The sequence below is a fragment of the Rhinolophus ferrumequinum genome, chromosome 25 (assembly GCF_004115265.2).
Source record: "Rhinolophus ferrumequinum isolate MPI-CBG mRhiFer1 chromosome 25, mRhiFer1_v1.p, whole genome shotgun sequence".
NCBI classification, from domain to species: Eukaryota; Metazoa; Chordata; class Mammalia; order Chiroptera; family Rhinolophidae; genus Rhinolophus; species Rhinolophus ferrumequinum.
Genome location: NC_046308.1, coordinates 22,854,167 through 22,881,117, shown reverse-complemented (window position 1 = coordinate 22,881,117; position 26,951 = coordinate 22,854,167). Strand labels below are relative to the sequence as shown.

The following is a 26,951-nucleotide window of genomic DNA, read 5'->3' as shown; positions in this document are numbered from 1 at the left end:
TATATTTTTAAAGCTTTTAGAAAATAAACATTAATACCCAGCTTCTAGTGCATAAATGGTCCAATAATTTGCATACAGTTCAAATTTGAGTAAAACTGAAAAAAAAGTTTAGCTTTACAAATAAAACAAAAACAAGGCACCTATGAGGTTCTATCTCACTTCTATTCAATCATAAGTAAAAGAATATCATGTTGTCACAGCAAAGAGGGACTTTTAAAGATAACAGTAGCAGCATAACTTCAAATGCTGTTTCTGGAGAGCAATCTGGCCACATACTACAAAAGCTATACTTTTGACCTGGTCATCTCATTTTTGAGAAATAGGTTCCAAGAAAATTACTGAAAGGGTTGGGGTGGGGAGCCTGTTTGTGCTACAAATGTTTATAGAAGCATCACTTAAAAATAGTGAAAACCTGAAACAATCCAAATGTCTATCGAATGGGGAACTGTTATATAAAGTACCTGATTTTAATACAATTTGATGTTATGTTGACATTCCATGTTGGTTTCAGATACATGGAAAGGGAGAAAAATAGAACACAATAGTATAGTATAAGCATTAAGCAGGTTTAAGGGGGGAAAAAACGAACTTCCTGAGAACAGGTCCAACAGAGCAGAGGGAGCTGAAGGGCAGAACAGTGAACACGAATTGAAACAGAAGAAAATCAGTGCCTGAAAGGGCATGGGGGGCTGGGTAGGGTTGGCCTTTTTTTTTAAGGAGGGGAGTCATCAGGAGGTAGGAATTTGGATGAGGTCACCCAGAGAAATTGCATGGAATGTGAGATAGCCCAAGAACTAAGAACAACGGGTCAAAGACTTGGAGAATTCGGTATGTTTCAGCAAAGTAGAGGAAATTTTAAAAAAAGAAAATGCTTTATAACATCAAATCTCCAGAAAGACCAAATTTTTTTGGGGGGGTACATGGAGAGGGGCGCTATGGGGACCTTCAGGAAAAAGCCACCAATCCAGAAGGATCAAAACTGAGAAGGACTGTACATTATGTGCACAGCCCTCAGTTCTGAGTGCAGTGCTGGGTCTGAGCACAAGAGGCAAGCTCAGGAGTATTATTAGAAAGCAAAGGAAGCAGCACAGACCGTGCTGAGAGAATCTGGCTGTAAGGACAGGAGCAAAAGGGTCTCTTTCTCCCTCTTTCAGATTCTGGGGTAAAGCACAGGAAAGTTCAAGACTAAATTAAACAATGAAAAAGTACTGGATAGAGGAACAAAAACTGACGTTTTCAACAAGTGTTTTAGAGCAAAAGGCTTGTTTTGTTGATTTTAAAAGTCTTTCACCAACTGGCTAATACAACTTCAGAAAAATAAAAATATGATTTTTAAATAATATTTTAAATAAAAAATATTGTCCAAATCCCTAGTAACTTAGGAGGCCTCTAAGATCGGGAAGAAAAAAAGGATGTCTGATCTCACTATTTCTCTTCAACATTATGCTTGAGGTTCTAGCTAGGGCAATTACGCAAGAAAAAGAAAAGGTATCCACAGTGGAAAAGAAGTAGTAAAATTATCTCTATTTGTTGATGACATAATTTGGTATTAGAAAATCCTAAAGAACCCAATTAAAAAAAGTAAATGAGTTCAGCAAGGTAGCAGAATATAAGATCAATATATAAAATATACAATATATAAAATCAATTATATATATTTAAATTATTGTACATATTTCCAAACAATCCAAAAATGAAAACAATACCATCAAAATATATACTTAGGAATAAATTTAGCAAAAGAAGTGTAAAATCTACACTCTGAAAACTATAAAACACTGCTGAAAAAATTTAAAAGCAATTTAAATAAATGGAAAAATATCTTATGTTCACGGATCAGGAGACATAATATTGTTAAGATGGCAATACTTCCCAACTTGATCTACAGATTCAACACAATCTATCAGAATCCCAGCTGGTGTCTTTGTGGAAGTTGATAGCTGATCCTAAAATTCATATGAAAACTCAAGGGAACCAAAATAACAAAAACAATCCTGCAAAAGAACAAAGTTACAGGACTCATACTGCCCAATTTCAAAACACACTGCAAAGCAAGTAATCAAGACAATGTAGAATTGACACAAGGACAGAGATACAGCAGATGACTTCCCTAACCTCAAAATCTAATTCCCTTCCCCCTGGAATATAGGCCAGACTTAGCTTCTCACAAATAAAATGGGGTGGAAATTATTCTATATGTCTTCTGAGGACAGGTTATAAAAAGGTACTCTCTCCGGGGAGAGCCTGGCCAGCCACGATGAAGTGAGGATACTCAAGCAGCCTATGAAGGGGCCTCCATGAGAAGAAACTGAGGCCTCCTAGCCCTCTGTCCCCCAGCCCCTACCCCCACAAGCAGCATCAACCTGCAGACATGTGGGTGAGCTGCCTTGGAAGCAGATGCCCCAGCCCCAAGCAAGGCTTCAGATGTCTGCAACCCTGGCTGAAATCTCGGCTGCAATCTCGTGAGACCCTGAGCCAGAACCGCCCAGCTAGGCCCACTCCTCAATTCCTGACTCACAGAAAGTGAGATAACAAATGTTTATTGTTGTTTTAAGTCACTGAGTTGTAAGGCATTTATTACACAGCAACAGATTCGTAATATAGCAATAATTAGCAATGGAATGAGGAAAAACAAGATAATGGAAAGCTTTGTAGATGTCATTTGGTCTGGAAAAGGAATAGACAGACTATGAAGATTACTTAAAAACTTCTTTCTTCCAAAACTGGACCATTAACAGCACTGCAAAACAATGGGATCAGTGACAGAAAAATACGGAAAATCCTTTTCTAGGTTGTTAGCAGTATGTTTTAAAAACTAAGTAATTTTAAATTACAAATATGCACAATATGGATGATTCTCACAATGTTGAGTAAAAGAAACCATACACAAAAGAATACGTATTCTATGATTCCATTTATATGAAGTACAAAACTAGGCGAACTAATCTACATGTGAGAAGTCCAGATAATGGCTACTCAGGTGGGTAAGTGGTGGGTCGTGGCTGAAAGGAAGCACAAGGCAGGCTTCTGGATGCCAACCATGTTCTGTTCTTGATCTAGATACTAATTACCTAGGTAAGTTCAGTTTGCAAAAACCCACTGGGCTGAACAATTAAGATACACGTACTTGGCATATTTCAATAAGAGATTTTTAAACAGATAAAATGTTATTTATTATTGCTATTAGGAATAATAACTGAACCCCATAATTAATGCTTTTCTTCAGTTACAGGCCTCTCATAAAAAAACTTAACTACCACAAAGCAATTCGGCAGTCTCATCATATGCATTAAAATCATTAAAAAAAAAATCAAGTTCATACTAACTCCTGGAACAAAGAGAAGAATGCTTTCTATGCAGAAAATTCTCTCTGAGACCACGGAGGGAGGAAAATACCTCTCCAGCCCCACCTCCCATCCACAGATAAAGCAGGCTGGGCTTTCCGCTAACCTCTGGTACATACTATTCTCTGGGTACGCCCCTCCCTCTGCTCCATTAAGTGATGACGGAGAACTTGAGGGCGATGCTCACCTTCCCCATCCTCAGGGAGGCTGTAAACCCTGTCATCTGCAAGGTTTATTATACACTGAAAGTTAAGGAACATTTTATCTTTATTTCCTAGGTTTTTAATGGAATTTTAAAAGTCCTCATGATAAATTTTCCAGTTATTCAGATTAGACTTCATAAATACTCTGATACTCATAATCCCACAGGTGACTGGGAGAATTTCCATTTTCAGTGTCTGCAACCCTGCTGCTGAAGGCCCTCTCATAAGGCTGAGGAAAACGGAAAGTCTCCGTCACCTGTGGGATTGAGTATCAGAGTATTTATGAAGTCTAATCTGAATAACTGGAAAATTTATCATGAGGACTTTTAAAATTCCATTAAGAACCTAGGAAATAAAGATAAAATGTTCCTTAACTTTCAATGTTTAACATCATTAATTCATTAACAATGGTGATACTATACGACCATTTGGTTTAAGAAATTCTTTTATAATCGTCTAGGAACAAAGGGCATAGGTGGGAAAACACCTACGTCTACACACACACAGACTAAATTGTAAACTCCCTACTGTATTTAATACAGGTTCCTCTGAGGTAAGGGTTGTGGTCTTATTCACAGTTTTATGTCAGCAAGTACTTAACACACTATTTATTGAGCCACTCCCACTTTAGCTGCCAAATATCCACTGCTGGCTGACAGCACACCAAATATACGGGTACAAGATCCAGCAAAACAAGCTTTCCACCTCACTCCCATTAGGATACCTACTATTAAAAAAACAAAAAAACACACCAAAAAAATGTGTGGGTGAGGATATGGAGAAATTGGAACACTTGTGCACTGTTGGTGGGAATGTAAAATAGTGCAGCAGCTTTGAAAAACTGCTGGGGTATGAGGGGTTCCTCAAAATACTAAACACAGAATTAACATATGACCTGGTAATTCCACTCCTGGGTTTCTATCCAAAAGAAGTGAAAGCCTTAAAGAGATGTTTGTCCCTCTGTGTTTACAGCAACATTATTCACAGTAACCAAGAAGCGTAAGTCATCCACTGTCCGTCGATAACCAAGAAGGAAACCCTGTCATTTGCAACAACACGGGAGAACCCTGAGGACACGATGCTCACTTATTTGAGGTACCTAGAGGAGTCAAATTCAGCGAGACAGAAAGCAGAATGACAGTTGCCAGGGGCTGAGAGGAGAGGAAAATGGAGAGTTGTTTAATGGGTAGTCTCGGTTTTGCAGGATGAAAAGTTCTACAGATCTTCTATACAACAATATGAACATACGTTACTGAACCGTACACTCAAAAATGGCTAAGATGGTAAATTTTGTTATGTGCATTTTATTACCATTAAAAAACAGTAATTTTTAAACCTCAAAACAAGCTCCACAAGTTACCTGTGTACACAGGTGTCCAGACTGTACCCAAGTCATTCATTACAACGCTCTATTCTCTAGCCCTGTATTGGGATGCAAGAAAAATGCTCAGGATTACATAATGATTTAGTTTAGTCATTTTAATACTCAAAAGGCATGCTCTATTTCAAAGAGTGAAATGAGTCTCAGAAGTTAAATGACATGTTCTAAGTCACCCAGCTATTAGTGCCACAGCTAAGATTTTAAATGCAGTTTCTACATTGACAAATGAGACATGTTCCCTACTGCTCTTAAAAAGAGAGTTTTTAAGAGTGAAGAACTTGGGGAGAAGGTTAAGGGATTAGAAAGTACAAATTGATAGTCACAAAATAGTCACGGGGATGTGAAATACAGTATGGGTAATATAATCAATAATGTTGTAAAGATTATGTAAGGTGTCAGATGGGTACTGGACTTATCAGGGGTATCACGTCATAGATTGTGTAGATGCCAGACCACTGCGTTATACACCTGAAGCTTAAGTAGAATAATATTGAATGTCAACTATAATCTCACACACACACACACACACACACACACACACACGTATACGATCATGGGATGTAAAGTATAACATAGGGAATACAGTCAATGGTATTGTAACAGCAATATACGATGTCAGAGAGATAGTAGACTTGGGGGGGTTATCACTTTATGAAGGGTATAAACGTCTAATCATTATGTTGCTTTGTACACCTAAAACTAATACAATAATAAAAAAAAGTCCAGAACTTATTTCTTCTTTCATTCAGGTATTCAAACAATATAGGGAAGTGAATGTAAATGTGAAGAGAAGATGAAAACAGCGACAGCACAGATCTAGCCAGCCTCAATGTACCCATTACTGGTACTACTATATACATATATCTGCCTAATTCAACAAATATTTGCTGAGCACCTACTCTGTGAAATACATGTACTAGGTACCGGGGATACAGCAGGGAATAAACTCCTCATTCTCAAGGAGTAGGGCCCGTCCTTTGATTCATCTCTAGTTGACTTTCAAGCACACAACAGCTCTCTCAAACTTTCTGCACACATTCCAAGCCTCTGATCCTTCATGCAATGCACTCTTGGCAGATGCCTGAACTTACCTCCTACTTGACTCAGAAACTAAGGCCACTGGACAAAAAAAAAGCCTATGTACACTCAATTTGGCATGGCTTCCACAGTGCCATCTGTTCCTCCAGCACCCTTATTTTCTTCTCTTGAGCCAAGGGGGACGATCTCCTCTATCCACATCTGTAATCTCACTACATGTGTAACTGCTCCAGAGACACTGGAAGTTCAATATAGGCCAAAGGCTGGTTTCTTTTTGCTTCCCTGGGCCTTCCTCCCATGAATATCCCTTCTTCTAACATCGCCAATCCAGCCAGCAGAAAATAGATGACAAGATAAAGTTCACTAGAGAACTGAAATTATAAAATAGAATCAAAGAGACTCCGTTAAGAGCATGAAAAGGTAACTCTCAGAATAGGAAAGATACTTGCAATACATAAATCTAAAAAAACTCTCATGGTCCAGGATCTATACATAACTCCTAGTATAGAAAAAAATTTGCAAAAAACCTGAACACTTCACAAGAAGAAAGCCAAAAGGCTGATCTGAAAAAGAGCTAAAATAGTCAGGGAAATGCAAGCAAAACCCACGTTTACCACTTCATACCCTCTAGAATGGCAAAAACAAAGATAGAAAATACCAAGTGCTGAGAATATGGAGCAGTCTGAACTCTAATACACTGCTAGTGGGTGTGAACATGATTTAACCATTTTGGAAAACTGTTTGGCAACATCCACTGAAGTGAAACCGTTTGACGCCGCCATTCTGTTCCTAGATATATACCCAATAGAAATGTGTACGTTCCCCAAAACACATGCACTAGAATGTTCATGGTAGCTCTATTAATAATGGTCAAAAACTGGGAACAATCCAAATGTATTAACAGTATGGTGGACAAATTGTGGTACAGTCACACCATAGAATGAACAATCCACAACCATGCAAACATGGTATTGAGTAAGAGAAGCCAGATACAAAAGAGAACAAATAGGATTCTATTCATGCAAAGTACAAAACAAAATGAATCTATGCTGTTAGACATCAGGATAGAGGTTACCTCTGGAAGGAGGACTAGAAAAGGGGGTATAACCAGCTTCTGTCTGAGGTGCTAAGGTTCTGATTGTTGATCTGGACACTGGTTAGTTACATGGGTGTGTTTAGTTTGTGAAAATTTATGGTATGTGTACTTTTCTGTATGTGCCTTATACTTTAATAAAAAAATAAAAAGAGGGGGAGAAGCTGAAACGAACAATATCATGAAATTGAGGATAGTAGCTAACTTTAGAAGGGGATATGACAGGGAATTTGTAAGGTTCTCACAATGTTCTAGTTCATAATTTATACAATGATTCAGTATTTAACGTTATTTTTCAAAACAGTATATGTTTTACATATGTTTAAATATTTCAAAATAAAATTAAAAGAGGTAAGAAAATATACTCCAATAAATGTAGAAAAAAATAAATTCCTAAAAACTATAAATTAATCAAAAAGAAATAGAAAAAGGAAAGTCAAATAACCAGTTTTTAAAGAACTTTGAATGGTTTAACATGTTACCAACAAAAACAAAGGAACATCTAAACAAAGCAAAACATAAAACCACTCAGGTCCAGACTGCTTTATAGGCAAGTTCTACCAAACTTTAAAGAAATCCATCATTCCAGTTTAACAGAAACAGAAGTAGAAGAACAGATAAAGAAGGAACACTTCCTAACTAATGTTGTAAGGGTGGTCTAATTTTATAAGGGTGGTCTAATTTTGATACTAAAACCAAATTAGAAAGGAAAAAAATTACTGGCCAATTTCATTTATGAATACAATAAGGAAACCCTAGTTAGTTATTAGTAAACCAAATCCAGCAATATCTAATTATGATAATACATCATGACCAAGCTGGGTTTAATCCCAAGAATGAAAAACTTGTTCAGAATGAGAAAAATCTATTAATGCAATCTGAAACTTTTAACAGATTAAAGGAGAAAAAGCACATAAAACTTTATAGATGCAGTAAAAAAGCATCTGTGGAAATTCAACAATCATTCTGGAAAAGAAAAAAAATAACAAAACTTGTCTAACCTAAAAATAAAAGGCCTTTTAAAGTGAGAGATAACAAGCAAACTGATTTCAGGCAGAATCCCAAAGTGTTCCAATTAGGAGACAAAGGCAATAGGTATTTATGAGAAAAGGAAAGGGGAACCATTACATCAATTAAAGGCAGGCACTTCTATAGGTGCTGATAATAGTATAATATAGTGACACTAATTCTAAACAATGTTTTTAATTTTCAGTCCCATAATCATCAGTCAGTAGTCATAAATATCTGCTTTTTATTTTTTTATTATTTTTTACTAATTCTTTTTTTCTCCCTTCTTCTGCCCCCCCACCCCATCAAGCCATTGTTTCTCAGTGTTGTTGTGTAGGACACAGCTCCCTGGCCCATGGTATTATGAGCTCCCCCTCCCCCCAGCTGAGGCAGTTGGTTGCCAGCAGCTCACGCTGGCCACCCGCCGCTCATGGTGGCACACGATAGCCCTGTGGCAGCACTCAACCTCCAGCTGCTCACGGCAGCCCAGCTCCACAATTTTAGCTATGGAGGGCGCAGCTCACTGGCCCATGTGGGAATCGAACCGGTGGCCTCGGCATTAGGAGCACGGTGCTCCAACCACCTGAGCCACCGGGTCAGCCCTGATCTTTGCAAACAGTTCATTCAAGAAAAAGGTTGCTTAAGTCCCAGTCCAGAAGATATTTTGCCCTGTTTAACATTCCAAAGATTTGAGGCATAAGACATGCACGCAAGTTCCTCGGGCATGGCAGCTCCAGCTCCATTTTAAAGTGGCTCCATTTTTTTTGACAACTGTCAAAACACACGAAAAAAAAAAAATCTAATATGGAAAACGACACTAAAACTGACAGCCCCCCATTCAATTAGATCTTTCCTTTAAACATCAGTCAGCAAGATAAAAGAAATCTAAGCAATGCAAAGAAAAAAAATTGTCATGATTTTCAATTATGCTTGTCCAAAAAGATTTAAACAGATTATTGGAATAAGAGTTTATTGAGGTTGTGAGACATAAAATTAATAAAAGTCAAATGTATTCTGTAAATCAGCTACAAACAGATACAAATTATAATAGCAACAACAAATGTAAGATACCAAGGAATAAATTTAACAAAAGATGTACAAGAATAATAGCATAAACTTTACTGGAAAAAATACGTAGGAAATATGGTACTACCTAGTGAACATGCATATGCTCTACCACCCAGCAACTTTGCTACAGGCAATGGGTCTAAAGAAACTCTTGTATGTCAGGAAAGATGTACAAGATTATTCTCAGAAAACAATGTAATAACAAGAAACAATACAAATGTCCATTAAGACTAGAATGGGTAAATTGCAGTATGTTTATACATGATATTTATAAAGCAGTGAAAATTATTAACTGTACTAAAAAACACAATAATGATGAGTAAAAACAAGCTAGTTGAAGAATACATACAATATGATTATACTTATATAAAATTCAAAATCAGGAAACACTAAATACTATATTGTTTAAGAATAATCACATAAGGGAATACACATGAAGATGCTTAATGGATAACAAGCTCTCAAAGAAACAGCAGTCATGGTGGTTGTGGAGAACCTGGAGGGGCAAGAGAGTGAAGGCAGAGAGACCAGACAGAAACCAAAGTGGAAGGAAACAAAAAAGCACCAGGCCAATGATGTCATGGGGAAATTCTATCACTTAAATACATGGTAGTTTCAATGCTATCTCAGAAAACAAAAGAAAGAAAACTTCCAAATTCACTTTATGAAGCATGTGTAATAGTAAACCCAACCCCAAACCTAACAAAAACTTAGTGCGCGCGCGCGCGCGCACTCACACACACACTCACACACACATACAACTAGAGATTAATATCACTTGTGAATATCAACACAAAGTCTTCAAATATTAGCAAACAGAATCCAACAACACATTATAAAAAATAACCAAGCAGAATTTATTCCAAGAATGTAAAGGAGGCTCAATATAAGGAAATCCATTAATATGATCCTATTAATAATGCTGGAGAAAAATCACATGATCATCTCCATGGAGGCAGAAAATACATTTGACAAAATTCACTCTTTTATGTTAAAAACAACCAAAACAGGAAGTGATAGATACTTCCTTGAGTAAATAAAACACACCTCAGCCCAATGTCAGAATTTTATTTAATAGGGAAACACTAGATAGAGCCTTTCCTGCTGAAGTCAGAAACCATGTAAGGCCAAAATATTTTCCAATTTACATTTTTATACGTAAGCACTAAATTCTACCGTGTTTCCACGAAAATAAGACCTAGCCTGACAATCAGCTCTAATGAGTCTTTTGGAGCAAAAATTAATATAAGACCTGGTATTATATTATACCATACTATATTATATTATAAGACCCGGTCTTATAGTAAAATAAGACCGGGTCTTTATATTAATTTTTGTGTCCAAAAGACACATTAGAGCTGATTGTCCGGGTAGGTCTTATTTTCAGGGAAACACGGTAAGATGCTAGACAAACAATTACCAGTTCTTGAATGCTACATGCTGCCTGCTGGGGTAACCAGAAGCATTCTTATAGTTCCTATAAAACTTTGGCCTTCTAATGACTATTTCTGTCTTGTACTTTCTTGGTGGCAGGAAATAAATGGCTCTTCCTAGCAGTTATTTCAGAGTGAACAGATAATCACAAGTGTCTTTTCTTTCTAGCTCCTTTTGTACTAAAGAAAGAATTTATAACGGTCCTAAAGAATATCACTTTGATCATCACCTAAATGGTACGGGATCAGTTACCCTGAAAGGATGCTTGAAAATATTAGCAAAACATATGACAGACAGAATGGTTCAGTAAGGGAATGAACATTCCTACTGAGTCTTTGATTAATCTAGCATTACTATCGACTGGTTTTTCATTGGTCTGAAACATAACATCAAATATTTTTATATGCCTATATGGTCCTGCAGTAAAAATTAACTTATGTGAAAGGATTACATTGATCCTTACAAAAGGGCATTTGCTTCAACCATGGAACAGAAATGATGATGATTTAATGAAGGAAATAAAAGGTTATTTGAGGATAGATTCAGCACTGCTAAACTGAAAGGGGAAGAAAAACTTCAAATAAGCCTTAAAATTTTTAAACATTTTCACATTTCTATTGACGCAATAAATAACAGTACCCTGAACTTAACTTAGTTACTGACTTGAGATAAATTTTTGTAACCAAGGTAAATTCTGTAGGTTTTACTCTCTACAAGCCTGATCTGTGTTCAGTGGCAATTTAGATATTAATTGGGGAAATGAATTATTTTTGCTTTATTTTCTTTAGCTGTGCACCAAAAACTATTTCTCCTATAAATAAGACTGTACCAAGTTATTTTTTTCAGAATTGCTTTTAATCAGTTCTATTTAAGTATTTCCCTATTTCTGCAACTCTACATTTTTCATTATACATTTCTTCCCAATGACAATATGAGAGCATTAATATTCATTCCAGTCATTAGGTTAAAAACTCTTCAAACACACATGAATAATGTAATCACTCGAGATAAACTAGTTAAGTACTCTGGTACACTGTAGTAATAAGTCCCAAGTTTACCTTTAGATCATACAAAATAGTCATTTTCCTCAAGGGTTTAATTTTGGGCTTTTAACATTAAAGTAAATCATTTTTCCAGTTTTTAATAGGAAGTTTTCCTATTTTGTTATATCTCAATGATGATTATCCAGGTTTCTCAGGTAAACTACACTAAAATAGAAAGCTCTCCAATTACAGGGAAACACATAACACATACATGAGTCCTCTTCAAAAAAAAATATATACAAAAAAAAAATAAATATATACATATATACATATATATATATTTATGTATATATTTCCCCGAAAATAAACCCTAGCAATGATTTTTTTCAGGATGATATCCCCTGAACATAAGCGTCTTTTGGAGCAATAATTAATACATAAGATTTGATCTTATTTTCAGGGAAACTTATTTTGGGGAAATTATTTATATATATATATATATACACACACACACATATATGTATACACACACATACATATATACATATGTGTATATATACACATATATAAATTATATGTAATGTTCCTGAGGGCAGTGACATTAGAGCTGAAAGGAACGCTAGTGATGACCGTAATCGTTTAATTTTACAGATAAGAAAAACTAAAACCGGGCTGGCCCGGGTGGCTCAGGTGGTTGGAACACTGTGCTCCTAACGCCAAGGTAGTCGGCTTGATTCCCACATGGGCCAGTGAGCTGCGCCCTCTACAGCTAAGATTATGAACAATAGCTCTCCCTAGAGCTGAGCTGCGGAGAGCAGCCCGAGGTCAGCGTGGGCTGCTGTGTGCTGCCGCGTGCTGCCATGAGCGGCCAGCTAGCCGGTAAGAATTGTCGTGAGCGGCCAACAGACTGGCGACCAAATGCCTCATCCGTGGGGAGTGCAAGGCTCATAACACCAGCATGGGCCAGGGAGCTGTGTCCTACACAACTAGACTGAGAAGCAACGGCTTGAACCGGAGTGGGGAGGGGAGGTGGAAAAAGGGGTAAAAAAAAAGAAAAACTAAAACCTGCAGAAGCAAAGTGACTAGCACAAGCCCATACAATGCGTCAATGATGGCAGGGACCAAGACTCCTGACTCCGAGGCTAGTGCTCTTTCACTTGGCTGAAAGATGCCTTTTCTGGCTTCCGCCAAATTTGGGCACATCCTCACACAAGTGCTTTCCAGCAAGACTGAGACTCACCAATAACTCTTTAGTGAAAAGGAACCAAATCTCAAACTACAGAAAAGTTGTATAGGGTCATCAAACTTTTACTCTCTGAAGCATTTTAAAGTTCACCAATATGATACCTCATTACTTACTCCCTAATACTTTAGAGTTTATTTCCTACAAACAAAATAAGAGCATTCTCTTATAGAAACACAATGAAATCATCAAAATTGTTAACTGATACATTATTACAATCTAATCTTCAGACCCCATTTGATTGTGCCAATTCAGAATCACAGATCACATTTATTAATAGTTGTCACATCTCTTTAGACTCCTTCAGTCTGGAACAATTCCTCAGTCTTTGCCTAAATTTCATGATGTTGACATTTTTGAACATCACAGGATAGTTATTTTATAGAATATTCCTAAACGTGGGTTTATCTGATGTTGTGTCATGATTAGACTTGAAGAGTGCTTCAAATTCCCGGGTGTTCCTATTCTAAAGGAAAACCTGGAGAATGCTGAAATATTTGTATCAAAATCAAATGAGAGATGAGAATTTTTTAAATGGGCAAAAATATGAATAGACACTTCATCAAACAAGATAAAACAATTGGTTAATAATCACATAAACAGATTCTCACCATCATTCGTCAGGAAGGAAATGCAAAGTGCAACCCACTAGAGAGAAAATTAAGAAGACCGACTAAAGTGTTGGTTAGAATGTGAAGAAGTGAATGCCTCATACAGTGTCAATAATGGTACAGCTACTTTGGAAAATAGTTTGCTGGTTTCTTACAAAACTAAAACACATCAATTTTCAAAAGTGTCAAGGCATTAAAGCCAAAGAAAGTCTGAGGAACTGCTCCAGCCAGAAGGAGACCGAAAGAGACAGGACAACGAAACGCAACATGTGATTGCTGAACAGAGTCTAAAGAGTCAGAAGTAGGAAGGTGTCAGTATTAACTTCCTGGTGGTGTTGGCTGTGATATGATTATGTAGGAGAGAGTCCTTGTTTGGTGAAAATACACAATGAAGTGTTTTGGTGAGATGGGGCATTATTATCACCAATTTACTCTAAAATGATTCAGGAAAAAACCTTTTTTGGCACTGTCCTTGTAATATTTCTGTATCTTTTAGAAATGTGTTTAATGTGTAGCATTTAAAATGTTTTAAATCTTTTTATTACAGAAAAAGCCCTCCCCTTTCCACTCTATACCCTTATCCCATTTAAATTTTCTCCATAGCACTTACCAGTAAGTGGAACGTTAAGTGCACCTTAGTCTGCTTTCTCCACTGCAAAGTTAGCTGCTCAAGGGCATGAACTATGTTCACCACTGTATTCTCAGTGCCTAAAATAGTGGCCAGTACATAGGTTATTTATATTTGCTCAATAAATTAATCTGCAGTCTTATTATGGTTTAAAATAAAATTTTACCATCCCCTTCTCCCAAAACACACATCACTTATGACTCAGCAACTCCACTCCTAAGTACCCAAGAGAAATGAAAACATATGTCCACACAAGAACTTACAGATGAATGTTCACAGCAGCATTATTCATAATAGGCAAAAACTGGAGAAACATTCCAAATGTCCATAATCTGGTATAGTCATCCAATTAATTACTATTTGATGACAAAAAACAACAAACTACTTAGATCCTGACAACAACATGGGTGAATCTCAAAACATTGTAAATGAAGAAAACACCAGATACAAAATCCTGCATCTTGCATGATTCCATTTTCATGAAAGATCTAGGACAGGCAAAACAGAAAGCAGATCAGGGGTTGCCTGGGTGGGAGTGGGAGAGGAAAATGACTGCAAATGACAAGAGGAAACTTTTTGGAATGTTGGAGGTGTTCTAAAATTGGACTGTGGTGATGGTTGTACAGTTTTGTAAATTTACTAAAAATTACTGAACTTAAAATTTTATAAATTTATGCCGATATAGCTGTTTTAAAAGAAAACTAAAGACAGCCTCCTTTTGCTTGCTGTTTGGTTAAGTTTTTTAAAAATTAGTATGTGAATAAGGCTTCACTCAATAAGGGGGATGAGCATTTTAAAATAGCTTGCTAACCTGGGCTGGCCCGGTGGCTCAGGTGGTTGGAGCGCCCTGCTCTTAAATACCAAAGGCCGTCGAGTCAATTCCCACATGGGCCAGTGAGCTGCGCCCTCTACAACTAAGATGGTGAACAACAGCTCTCCCTGGAGCTGGGCTGCCCTGAGCAGTCAGAGATTGGTGTGAGCTGCCATGGGCTACCTTGTGCCACCAAGAGCAGCCTGTGGCCAGCGTGAGCGGCCAACTGATGGTCGACCGGCAGACCGGCTGCCTCAGCCGGGGGAGCGCAAGGCTCATAACACCAGCATGGGCCAGGGAGCTGTGTCCTACACAACTAGACTAAGAAACAACGGATTGAACTGGAGTGGGGGTTGGGGGAGGCAAAAGATAGCGGGTAAAATAAATTTAAAAAAATAATAATAAAATAGCTTGCTAACCCAAATTAAGATCCAAACTGCAAAATGTGGGACTCTGATAACTGGTAGGAGCTGTTGTCTTCATTTTCTCTACATTTACCTGGCCCCTCAAGTTGACTTTAAAAGGAATTGTCTGTCACCCCAATAAATTAAAAAAAAAAAAAAAGGAATTCTCAGAATCTGCATTAGACTCATATAGCAGCCATCCACCTCCAGCACCTAGACAAGAGTCTGAGAGTACCTGTGCTTGGAAACACAAACCCACCAACGCTAGTAATTAAAATAGCATTGCAAATCAGAGCAACAAAGTTTGAATTTGTGTAGAGGATCCTGATTGGCTGAGAAATAAACTACTAATTTTCATGGTTAGGATGTCCCACCAACTTATTTGTGAAGCACAGTTTTATTTCTTGCACTAGAGTATTATTCTTAAGCGGGGGGGGGGGAGCGGAATTTTATATGGCTTCAAATTCTCAAGATTTTAGGGGACATATGTAAGAAAATGGAAAACAAGTATCCCTGCTTACTATAGAAGACTGCTCAGAGGTGCTTTATGTTCATTTAATAACAGAAAGAACAATCCACTCAAAAAACTGTTTTGTGCATAAACCACCTTTTTCAGTTTCCCAAACGCAAAAAACACGGAGGGCCACTTAAAATTAAATGACGTATCAATAGACTTTGAAATAAGTATTCTAGACCTGTGTTTGTGATAAGTGCTAGAAAGAGAAAAAGAAGGGAACTCATTAGAAGGAACTTAAAGCCAGGGAGACCTGAGCAAGCCTTTCTAATCCTTTTTGAGCCACTCCCATTGCGCCAGGCGTCTGACAGACAGTAAGTCCCCTGAGGTGTTTTGTTCACTGATGTATCTGCACAACTAGAATGTCCCTAGTACATACACTATTTGTTGAATTAATTAGTAACTGGAAAGCCCAGGTGGAGTTAGCTGTTCTGTCCAGAATGATCTCCTAAGTGGTTTTACTATGTTACATAGTAATTTATTTCCTTATCAGCCTGTCACCAACACCACACTGCAACATCTTGAGGGAGGGCAGGAACACGGCCCAGGGCCTGGCACAGAAGATGCTCTCTGACTGTTAAATCAAAGAATGGGAGAGTGAGTTGCAGAAGATCACACAACTGAAACTTGACACATCACCTATGTGACCCCAAGTCTAAAATTTTTATTTCTGCACGTTCTGCTTCACACTCCAAGAGGATATTCTGGGGGACTGAGGTGAGGGAGGATCAGGTTGTACCAGGACCATTTACTTCAAGGGAATAACAACAATTAGAGCATTAACCAAAGATTGTGTGCTCAGCACTTCACCTACGTATCTCACTTAATTTTCACAACACTGAAGTGTGTGTCACTATCTCCTTTCTACAGGTGAGGAAAGCAAGGCTCAAGTCACACATAAGTGGTCAAAGCCCACACTTATACCCACTCCATGGCACAGATCCCCAGAAAGAAGATAAAACTCTGGGGTGAGGGCTGTGGTCAGGTTTCAGAACACTGGCCTCAGACAATCAGGTCAAGAAGTCACTCAGTGGGTGGTAGGTTCTTAGGTGTTTATTGTTAGGTTGCATAACTCCCATATATGTCACATGTTATATATGTATCAAACATTAAGTAAATTTTAAAGATGCCACCCAGTTTAGCTGCCACCCCCATACTGCCATAGAGAGAAGGCAAAAGAACACTAAAAGCAGCCCAAAGCCCTTCTCCTGCCTCAACTACTTCTCCCTCTCCTCTCCTCCCCTCTGTCCCCACAGGCTCCAACAGCAGGGAACAGTTCCAGCCTGGAGAAGAGAAGGGGAAGCAGAACCAAGTACTTTAACCTGGCAAGTCAGCTGTCAACAGGAGACATCTTTTGACTACCCCCAACCCTATGGCTCATGCCTTAGGGATGTCCAGCCGTATCAAATGACCCCACCTTAGGCCTCGCTGACTGGACCTGAGATGGACACTATCCCAAGCTGGATCAGATTCTCTCTTCCAGGAATCAGATGAATAGCGCTCTCAGCTCCTGGTTGTCAATGAACTAAAGATACATATCTTGGGGAAGCTTGGGTCAGCTATCTTCTGCCAAATGCATGGGGAAGTGGTAAAAGAGCAAAGGAAAAAAAAAAGAGCAAGCTGTGCAGAGATGCAGGATGCAAGAAGATTTTGTAAATGTAAAGAGGGAGGGAGGTAGCTGCCTTGGTCTATTTTCCAGTTCCTGGTTGCAACGGTACCTGAAGCTTTAACTGCCATTTCCTGCCCCTGTGGTACCATGAGAAAGACCCCTGGATCTCAATCATAAACTCCTCAATGTCTACAATCCATTTTCTACAAGGTAGTGCTTGCAACACTCCAGCACCATACCCTACTTTTCACTCAGCTAGCTCCAAGTCATTCTCCAGGTCCCAATTTAAGCACCACTTCCTCCAGGAAATCCTCCCAGACTCCTCCTCAGACTATCTTAGCCCTCCTTTTATATCCTCCAGTAGCACTCTGCACCTCATCATACTCAGTTATTACTTTCCTGTTGGATTGCAAATACCAGAGTAAAAACCACTTCTGTTCACCACTTTGACCCTACCACCTAGCACATAGGTCAGGTACACGCTTAATATTAGCAAACAAACGAAAACCAAGAAATTAGTAGAGGTAAGTAGGAGGGGTGAGAAGAAATCAACACTATCCTCCTGATAGAAAACTAAGCTCCTTTGACTCTACCTCCTTCACCCCTTCCAGGTATCCAATTTCTTCCTTTCACCTCAACAGGCCCAAGTTGCCTATGACAATCATTTTATATTTTGATGCCAATGCAGGAACCCAGGCTGCAGTAAATATGTTTCCAGGTAGCTTGGTATAACAGGAAAGTGTATAGTAGTTAAAAAAAAAATCACAAGTTTTGGGACCTAGACAAATCTCAGTTCTACTAGGTATTTATTGGCTATGAACCTTAGACAAGTTACTTGAGACCTGATTTCCTTATCTGTAAAGTGAACAACAAAAAAAAAAACCCTTAAAGATGAGGATGAAAATGAATTTCATACCATAGCACCTAAAGCAAGGCAGCTTGCAACAAATGTTAGTCAGCTGATCGTGGCAAGTCTTATGCAAACTCCCACCCCTACACACCACTTTTCAGTTTCTACTGGCCTTGGATTTAGAACCCAAAGCCTGCTGTAAGACTGAGAATCTGAGAGGGACCTTGGAAAACATCTATCCTGATTGCTTTTCAATGTGTAGGAGCCCTAAGAAGTGAGTAAGACAAGCAAAAAGGGAAAAACAGCACCTCAGGGTTAGGCAGATGGGTAGGTGGAGTAGGCTGGATGCAGAGTGGGTAGCTCTGGTTGTTTTTTTTACTTAGTAAGTACATTAATTTGAAGAATAATGTTCCTGGGAAATTATATATGGTTCCTGGGAAATTATATATGGTTCCTGGGAAAACTCAACTTGGATGCTTTTCATAAAATTCTTTTTATAAATACTTGAGAATTGAAAACATACAAATTAAATTCATAGGAATGGTGTATCAGTTATAGCTAACCACCTGGTGCACATTATTAGAAATGTTATAAATATCAAAATTAATTTTGTTCTGAGTTTTATTTGTACTCAAAACTCTGTTCAGAAACACTGGATTTTCTGTTGCTCATGTAAGCTGGTCTCCTCACATCTTTCATCTCCAAAAAGCGTATGAGACTATCAAAAATTAAATTAACAGTTAACAAGCAAAACTAAGAATCTGAATCCAGATGTTTCCAGGTTTTGAGCTTTTATAGATGAGACATACTACTGCTGGTCCTGCCTTTCAAACAGGGGGTGCAAATACTTACTGTGTTTCCCCGAAAATAAAACCTAGCCAGACCATCAGCTCTAATGCATCTTTTGGAGCAAAAATTAACATAAGACTCAGTCTTATTTTAATATAATATAAAACCAGGTATAATATAATATACTATACTATAATATAATAATATAATACACCGGGTCTTATTTTAATGAGACTCAGTCTTATATCAATTTTTGCTCCAAAAGACACATTAGAGCTGATGGTCCGGCTAGGTCTTATTTTCGGGGAAACAGGGTACCAGCTTTCCAGGGAGGGAGGGAGTGCTACAGCAGAGAGTAATAAGGGCAAGTTTATGGAGAAGATGAGCCTTAGAGAAAGGAAGGTAGGACTTGAATAGAGCTCAGTGTGTCTCCTGGGGGTGTATTGGAGGGGTGTACTACTGGCATCTTGACAGAACAGTTCTCCAGTGGAGGGACTGTACCAAGCACTGCAAGTTGTTTATAATGCCTGCCTCCGCCACATACACACCAAAGGCCAATAACAACCCCCAATCAATGTAACACCCCCCCAAAAAAAAAGCCCAAACACATTTCAAAATACCCCTGGAGAGGATGTAAAAACATACCCCTAGATAAGCAGAAAGAAAAGAGAGTAAGCACAATGGGTAGAAAGCATGAGAGGGGAACACAATTCACAAAATTAGATGAGGAACTGGCAGAAAGAGCACCATCCTTTAACGACTCTCACCTACAAAATCAAGTCCGAACTCCTTTGTAAACAATGTCCTTCAGGATTTGACCCTGTCCATCCCAACTGTCTCAACTCCAGTTTTCTCCCTGAGGCACCCTATATTCCTGCCATCCCAAACAACTTGTGGTTTTCCTGATCTGATGTGCTGTTTTCACATTTCTGTACTTTTGCATGTACATTTTCCTCTATCTAATTTCCTCAAAGTAAACTCCTATTCATACATCAACATCCAACTCAAAAGTTTGTGAAGCCATACAAAGAGCCCCATGCCACTCAGGCCTTCTTCTTTTCTCACAGCATTTCACACATTCCTTGTGTATAGCACTGGTATATTCTCTGTATTCTTGTCCAATACAATCCCACTATTTGGACTAAGAGCTACTAAAGGGCAGGGACCATGCGAATCCTGGCACATAAAAGGTGCTCAATAAATATTTTCCGAGTGAATGGCCTTGCATGAAATGTTTTCAAAAAGACCAAAAAGCAATACCAGCAAAAGCAGACAACAGTTATTTTCTGTTATTGAAAGCATGTATTTTCTCAACTCTGATCTTTGGTTGAGTGTCACTTCGGTACCAGACGGACTGGGATGCTCTATCACTTCCTAGCTGTGTGTTCTAGGGCAAGTTAACTAAACCCTCTGTGTCTAGTTTCCTCACTTACAAAGTAACTACCTTTGCGGTGTTGTTATGAGGATTAATTAACGTATGTTGTTTTTTATAAAAAAAGTACTGACTAAATGGTAGTTCTACTAAGCTGTCAAAAATCACAAAAACCTTAATAGGACAGGATACCATACCATCAGGAGTGTGATCACAACGAAATTTTGGTTGGTACCATCTGTTTTCTAGGAGAGCTGAAACTCAACAAATCCAATGGCTAGCTTGTCTCCTTCAAGCTGCTTCATTTGCCCTCTACTATTCAATACCAACCACTTAATGACCACTATCAACCTTGGCTCCTTTGGTAAGGTACGCTCCCGGTTCTCTGGTCTCTCTGACCACACTTCCTCCGTCCTCTTCAGTAACTTGCCCTCTATTGACACCTAAAGTCAGGCATTCCTTTGGCTCAGTTCTCACATTTTTTTCTCATCTTGTCCACTCTCAAGGCTTCAATTAGTATCTCTATGGAGATGATCCTATGACCTGTCAGTCACGTTCAGAAAGTATTTCAAACCTAATTTACACAACATAGATTATTTATCTAATCTTAGTTAATTAGATGATCAAGCATACAACTTCAATTTCTCCTCTCATACCCCTTTCTTTTCCGGATTCTTACACATCTCACCAGTCCTCAGGTTTTTCTTCCTTCGCTTACCTCTTAAAGTATTTGCCAGAGATACCTCTTTGATTTTTCTATTCTACCTCAGTGGCTCGGCTCTTAACTTTTCTGGGATAATGGACACCTTTGAAAATCTATTGAATGATATGGATTGTTTACTAAACAGATGGACATACAACATCTGCTTGCAATTTCACCTAACCAATGACCTCAAAAAACAATCTGTGCTCATCCATGCAAGACTACCACTTACATAAATTTTCATCTCCAGGTTCTACTTCCCTGTTCCAAGATACCTTCCGGAAATAGTCTAAATGGCCTACAGGCACCACAAACTTAATCCAAACCAGAGCTTATTACCTTGTTTCCCCAAAGTAAGACCTCGCCGGACCATCAGCTCTAATGCGTCTTTTGGAGCAAAAATTAATATAAGACCCAATCATATATTAAGATTCGGTCTTGTATTAAAATAAGACCGGGTCTTATATTAATTTTTGTTCCAAAAGACGCATTAGAGCTGATAGTCCGGCTAGGTCTTATTTTCAGGGAAACAGTATTTTTCCCTAACAAACCTGCTCTGCATACAGTATTCCTTCTCAGATAATGGCGCAACCATATGCCCAGGCTCCCAAGATAGAAGCCTTGGAATTACTGTGTTTCCCCAAAAATAAGACCTAGCTGGACAATCAGCTCTAATGCGTCTTTTGGAGAAAAAATTAAAATAAGACCCGGTCTTACACTATATTATACTATACAAGATCTGGTCTTATATTACAGTAAAATAAGACCAGGTCTTATGTTAAAAAAGATGCATTAGAGTTGATAGTCTGGCTAGGTCTTGTTTTCGGGAAAACACGGTAATAACAATGTCTATACTCAACCAATCACCAAGCCTAGTCTCAGAAATTCCTCTCAAATCCAAATCCCACCTCTCTCAGATTTTTACCCTTTAAGATTGCATTATCATTTACTTCTTCCCATGATTGTCTTTCTACCACTCTTGACAAGAGCCCATTACTCATTCTCTTTATAAGGTCTCTCACCTCCATCTGCTACCGTCCACTGCCACAGTATTACTTCACCTCTAGATAGCTGCAATAGCTTGATTCCCTCACCTCAGTTTTTTTCTTATTATTTCGACCATCATTGATCTATCGTCCCCAAAAATTTCAAAATCGACCATGTGACTGCAACTTTCCAGAAACACTGATTCTTCTCTATTGCACAAATATACAATCAAATTTAGTTTTGCCTTTAGTCCTGTAAAGTTTGGCACGTAAGTACTTATCCAGGATTAGATTCCACAGCTCACACTGTCACTTCTGTCTATTATCTATCAAAATCACACCCACTCATAAAAGGCCCAATTCAAACTCCACTCTTCATCTTTATATCCTCCACATAATGATTAGGAAAGAGCTCTGCATAGAAAAGGCAAAATTCCTAATGAATTGATTCAGGAAATGAAAATGAAACAAAACCCAGAAAATCCTTAAATCCTTCTGGAAGCATTACACTTTTTAAAATATTGATATTCAAATATTAACATTTTAATCAAGAAGCCCTCAATAAACCCCGCACTATTAATCAATATTTATTAAATGCTAATAATGTGCAATGTAGATTAACTACTTACTAGCGTATATCATCAACATGAAATCAAAAGCTATAATCTGGACCCAGAATTCTAATTCCAATTGTATTTGTATTTTATTCAGGAAAGGAAAATCACAGTAAGAGGACTAGGCCTGATAAGAGATTTAGAAGGTCAAACAAGTCTACAGCAGTGATAGAAAAGTTACCACACCTAAAATCATCTTCAGACTAGTAAAAATCCTATCAGAAAGGGGAAAAAATCCTTTCAATGAAATATCCTAAGATTTTTTCAGTCCATATTTCTTAAGATTTTATTGGGGAAGGGGAACAGGACTATTGGGGAACAGTGTGTACTTCCAGGACTTTTTTTCCCCAAGTTGTGGAGGGTGCCGTTCAGCTTCAAGTTGTTGTCCTTTCCGTCTTAGTTGTGGAGGGCGCAGCTCAGCCCACCATCCCTTGCGGGAGTCGATTGGCAACCTTGTGGTTGAGAGCCCGTGCTCCAACCAACTGAGCCATCTGTGAGGCAGCTCAGCTCAAGGTGCCAGTGTTCAATCTTAGTTGCAGGGGGCGGAGCCCACCATCCTTTGTGGGACTCAAGGAGTTGAACCAGCAACCTTGTGGTCAAGAGCCCACTGGCCCATGTGGGAATAGAACCGGCAGCCTTTGGAGTTAGGAGCATGCAGCTCCAACCGCCTGAGCCACCGGGCCAGCCCTTCAGTCCATATTTTGGATGCTAATTTTTTAAAAAGGGCCGAAGGATGTGATGGGCAATTCTGAGCCTCTTATAGTGAGACATGTTTACTGGCATACTTAACCAGCAGGTGCAACAGCAATCAGATGTATGACAGAGAAGTGATGTTGTGGGCAGTATTGTTTCTCCGTTACTTCCTAAGGCTTTTCTTTCTTTTAGGCCTGACCTAATTTAATTTCTCTATTGGCTCATAAGCCTCTGAGTTCACGTTCATTTTCATAGTTGTATACCGTGCAGCATTTTGCTCCTGAACAGAATGAGAATACTCAAGATTCAAGTAGTCTTTCTTTAAAAACACAATTTTAACTGGTCTTTTTATCTAGCTAACATATTTGGTAAACTATGCCCTCTATGTTTCTAAAATTATGATAATTCAAATTTGAATGTGTTTCTGAAATAGATTTGCTCATAACAAAATATGCTCAAATTCTAAAACTAATACCGTGTTTCTCCAAAAATAAGACCTAGCCAGACAATCAGCTCTAATGTGTCTTTTGGAGCAAAAATTAATATAAGACCCGGTCTTACAGTAAAATAAGACCGGGACTTACAGAGCTGACTGTCCGGCTAGGTCTTATTTTCAGGGAAATGGTAGTAACACTATTTAAGGATAGCAAGATGTAATGGAAAGAGCTACAGCATTTGAATTAGGATCTCAGTCTACACTCTCAAGTGTGACTCTTTAATTGTATGACCTTAGAAATTCGCTTCACCTCGAAATACTTTCTCACCTGAAAGACAGATATCACCACCTTTTCCTCCCTCAAGGTGGCTCTTCAAATAAAATGAGATAATGTACCTAACAAAGTACCTGCCACTTAGTGTTCAATAAATGTGTTTGCTTCCTTCATTCAACATAAAAGACAAGTCACAAGAAGATTTAGGTGTAAGGGAATCTACACTCCCACATGTCTCCATCAGCATAAAACACTAGCTAGTTGGTTCTAATAAAAATAATATCGTCACCCGCGTTCCCCGTTTCCAAGGGATATAGATTAAGATGAGGAACCCTGCACGTAACACTGCAAGACCTCCATTAAGGCTGCATATATACTAACCACTAAAACATTAACTGAAAAAGACCACAGTAATTGTTCTTTAACGTGTGGATGTATTTATGCTGGTAAGAGAGCTCACTCGGGGTAAAGAAAGAGAGTCAAATTAGGCCCAATTCCAAACGACTCTTTAATAAATCAGGAAAACGTTGTTGGCTTATCCTTCCAGAAACACAAACAGCACGATATTAAAATCCATTTAAAAACTTCAAGATTGAAATATTACACAACACTGGTGCCACTAATGCTTTTTAGAAAGCCTGCGCATTAGAGCACCATTAGTACCACTGAAAATATTTAATGAAAGCCGTTCGAGGAAAACACAGGCGAGAGAAGGAAAATAGATCCATTTCGGTGTTCTACACACAAGACGAGGCGAACCGCTTTCACGATCCCGGCCGCCACCACCACCGACCCACAAGCATCTAAAGGAATTCCCGGCTTTACAATCGGATGTCAAAAAGAAGACCACCATGCTGGCATTAGGGGGAATGTGGGGGAGGCGCTTCTGTTCCCTTCCTGGGGGTCCTGACTCAAAATCCGCGCTGCGCCGGAGCCCGCAACACCCGGGATCCTGGCCTCCGCCCCCCGCGCCCCTCCCGACGGCGAGCGAGGGCCAGCCCGCGAAATGCCGCGAGCAACACCCAAACCTCCACCGGCCCCAGGGCCCCGCCCGAAGCCCCAGGGGCGCGGGCCGCAGCGAAGCCCAAGGTTGGGGGCGCGGCGGCGCGGGAGGCCCAGGCGCGGACGAGGCCGCGGTTGCGTCCCCTGCGGCCCCGAAAGATGGGGTGGGCAGGCGCGGCCAGGCCTGCGGGCGGGCGCGGACACTCACCACACCATGCCGTAGGCGCCCTCGCCGATGTACGAGAGATTGGTGTAGCGCGGCCCCACGTCGAACACCTGCCCGCGGACCATCTCCGGGCCCGCGCCCGCCGCCGCCGCCGCCGCCATGTTGGCTGCCGGGCCGCCGCAGCCGCCTCCGCCGCGCTGGGCTGAGCTCGACGCTCCGCAGCCGCCGCTCGACCTACGCCGCGCCTCCCGGAGGGACCGCGCCGCAGCTGGTGCAGCTGCTGCTGCTGACCGGGAAGGAGCAAGGAGGGAACCGCTCCGAAGACCTGGAGAACCCACAGCAACCCAGAACGACTGATTGCCTGACTGACTGACGGGCGGGCCGGCGGGCGGAGGGAGGGGCGCGCGCCGAGGAGGGCGCCGGGCGGGGCCAAGCAGCGTGCGCGAGGATTAGCTCTCCGCGGCCTAGGGGCGTGGCTGCGCGGGCCGAAGGAAGCGGCGAGCTCAGGGCGGAGCTCCGCGGCTGAGCCAGCCGCGGCGCCCGCGGTACTGCCGTACGTGGTCACGTGCTATTGTGGCGGTCGGGGGGGAGGGAGTTCTGCGCAGAAAGTGGCTCTTGAGAGGCTGGAGGTATCCGAGTTGTTGGGAGAGAACCCAAAGGGGTGATCCTAAGAGACGGGCAGGGGAAAACCCGGACCGGGGTCCGGATTAAGCCTAAGAGCGACCCAGGGCAGCGTGTGAGGGACAACGACCCGCCACACACCGGCTGCAGGCCTGGGCCCGGCCTGTGCTAGTCTGTGGCCCACACACAAACTTAGAGACCTTGAGACCAGGACAGAAACCAAAAGGCATGACCGGGACCGAGAAAGACATTTGCATACTGAGAAAGTATGAAACACAAAGGTGGCAGGATCCGCTAATCAGACAGAGAGGATCGCTCAACAAGTGTTCGTTGGGTACCTACCAAGTTCCTGGGCATCCACCCCCATACAAGTTACATTCTAGAGGGAGAAGATGGACACATTTACATATATATGTATATATATATATATATATATATATATATACACTAATTACTCAAGTTGTGTGGTAAAGGTCTGAGATGTTAAGTAAAGGGTGCTATAAGGAAACAAATTTTACTATAGGATAATTGATATAAACAAGAGTTAAGTTCCTACCGTGGCCAATCCATGTTATTTGAGGACCTGCTGAAGTAGGTTGAGACGCTTAGAGAAAGACACAGAGATTCAGAGAGTGAGACCTAGATTGGTACAGAGGGACAGAAACTTAGAGGACATACTGATAAATACAAAGATGGAAACGCTAAACCCAAGCATCAAGAACTAGGGAAAATGAGACATACACACTGAGGCTAAAAAATAGTCACAAACAACATAGGTTGAAAAATAAAAACTGGAATCCTGAAGCAGTTGAAAGCCAAGAATCGCTAAGACGAGACAAAATGATCCAGCCACTGCTTCTGAACCATTTCCTATACTATCTTTGAACAGAGTAAGGGTGGAAGACCTTGCATCCTGATTGTCCAACACTGTGGTCTTGAAAGCCGTCAATGCTGGACTTCCAGACATCAGCAAAGATCAACTAATCTATCTCAAAGGTGAATGAGCAACTTTTTAGAAAAGCCCTGTGGGAAAAAACATATGTGGCACATGAGAAAAGAAAGTGCTAGAGCCA

General features: G+C 39.9%; 1 protein-coding gene across 1 annotated transcript in view; it reads right to left on the bottom strand.

Moving 5' to 3' along the window:
• Positions 1 to 25,653, bottom strand: part of MAPK1 (mitogen-activated protein kinase 1) — an 87,859-nt gene extending 62,206 nt beyond the window's left edge. The window contains exon 1 of the mRNA XM_033097341.1: positions 25,300 to 25,653. Coding sequence (XP_032953232.1) covers positions 25,300 to 25,418 — 119 coding nt within the window. The 5' untranslated portion in view covers positions 25,419 to 25,653. The remainder of the gene's footprint in view (positions 1 to 25,299) is intronic.
• Positions 25,654 to 26,951: the final 1,298 nt, after the last annotated feature.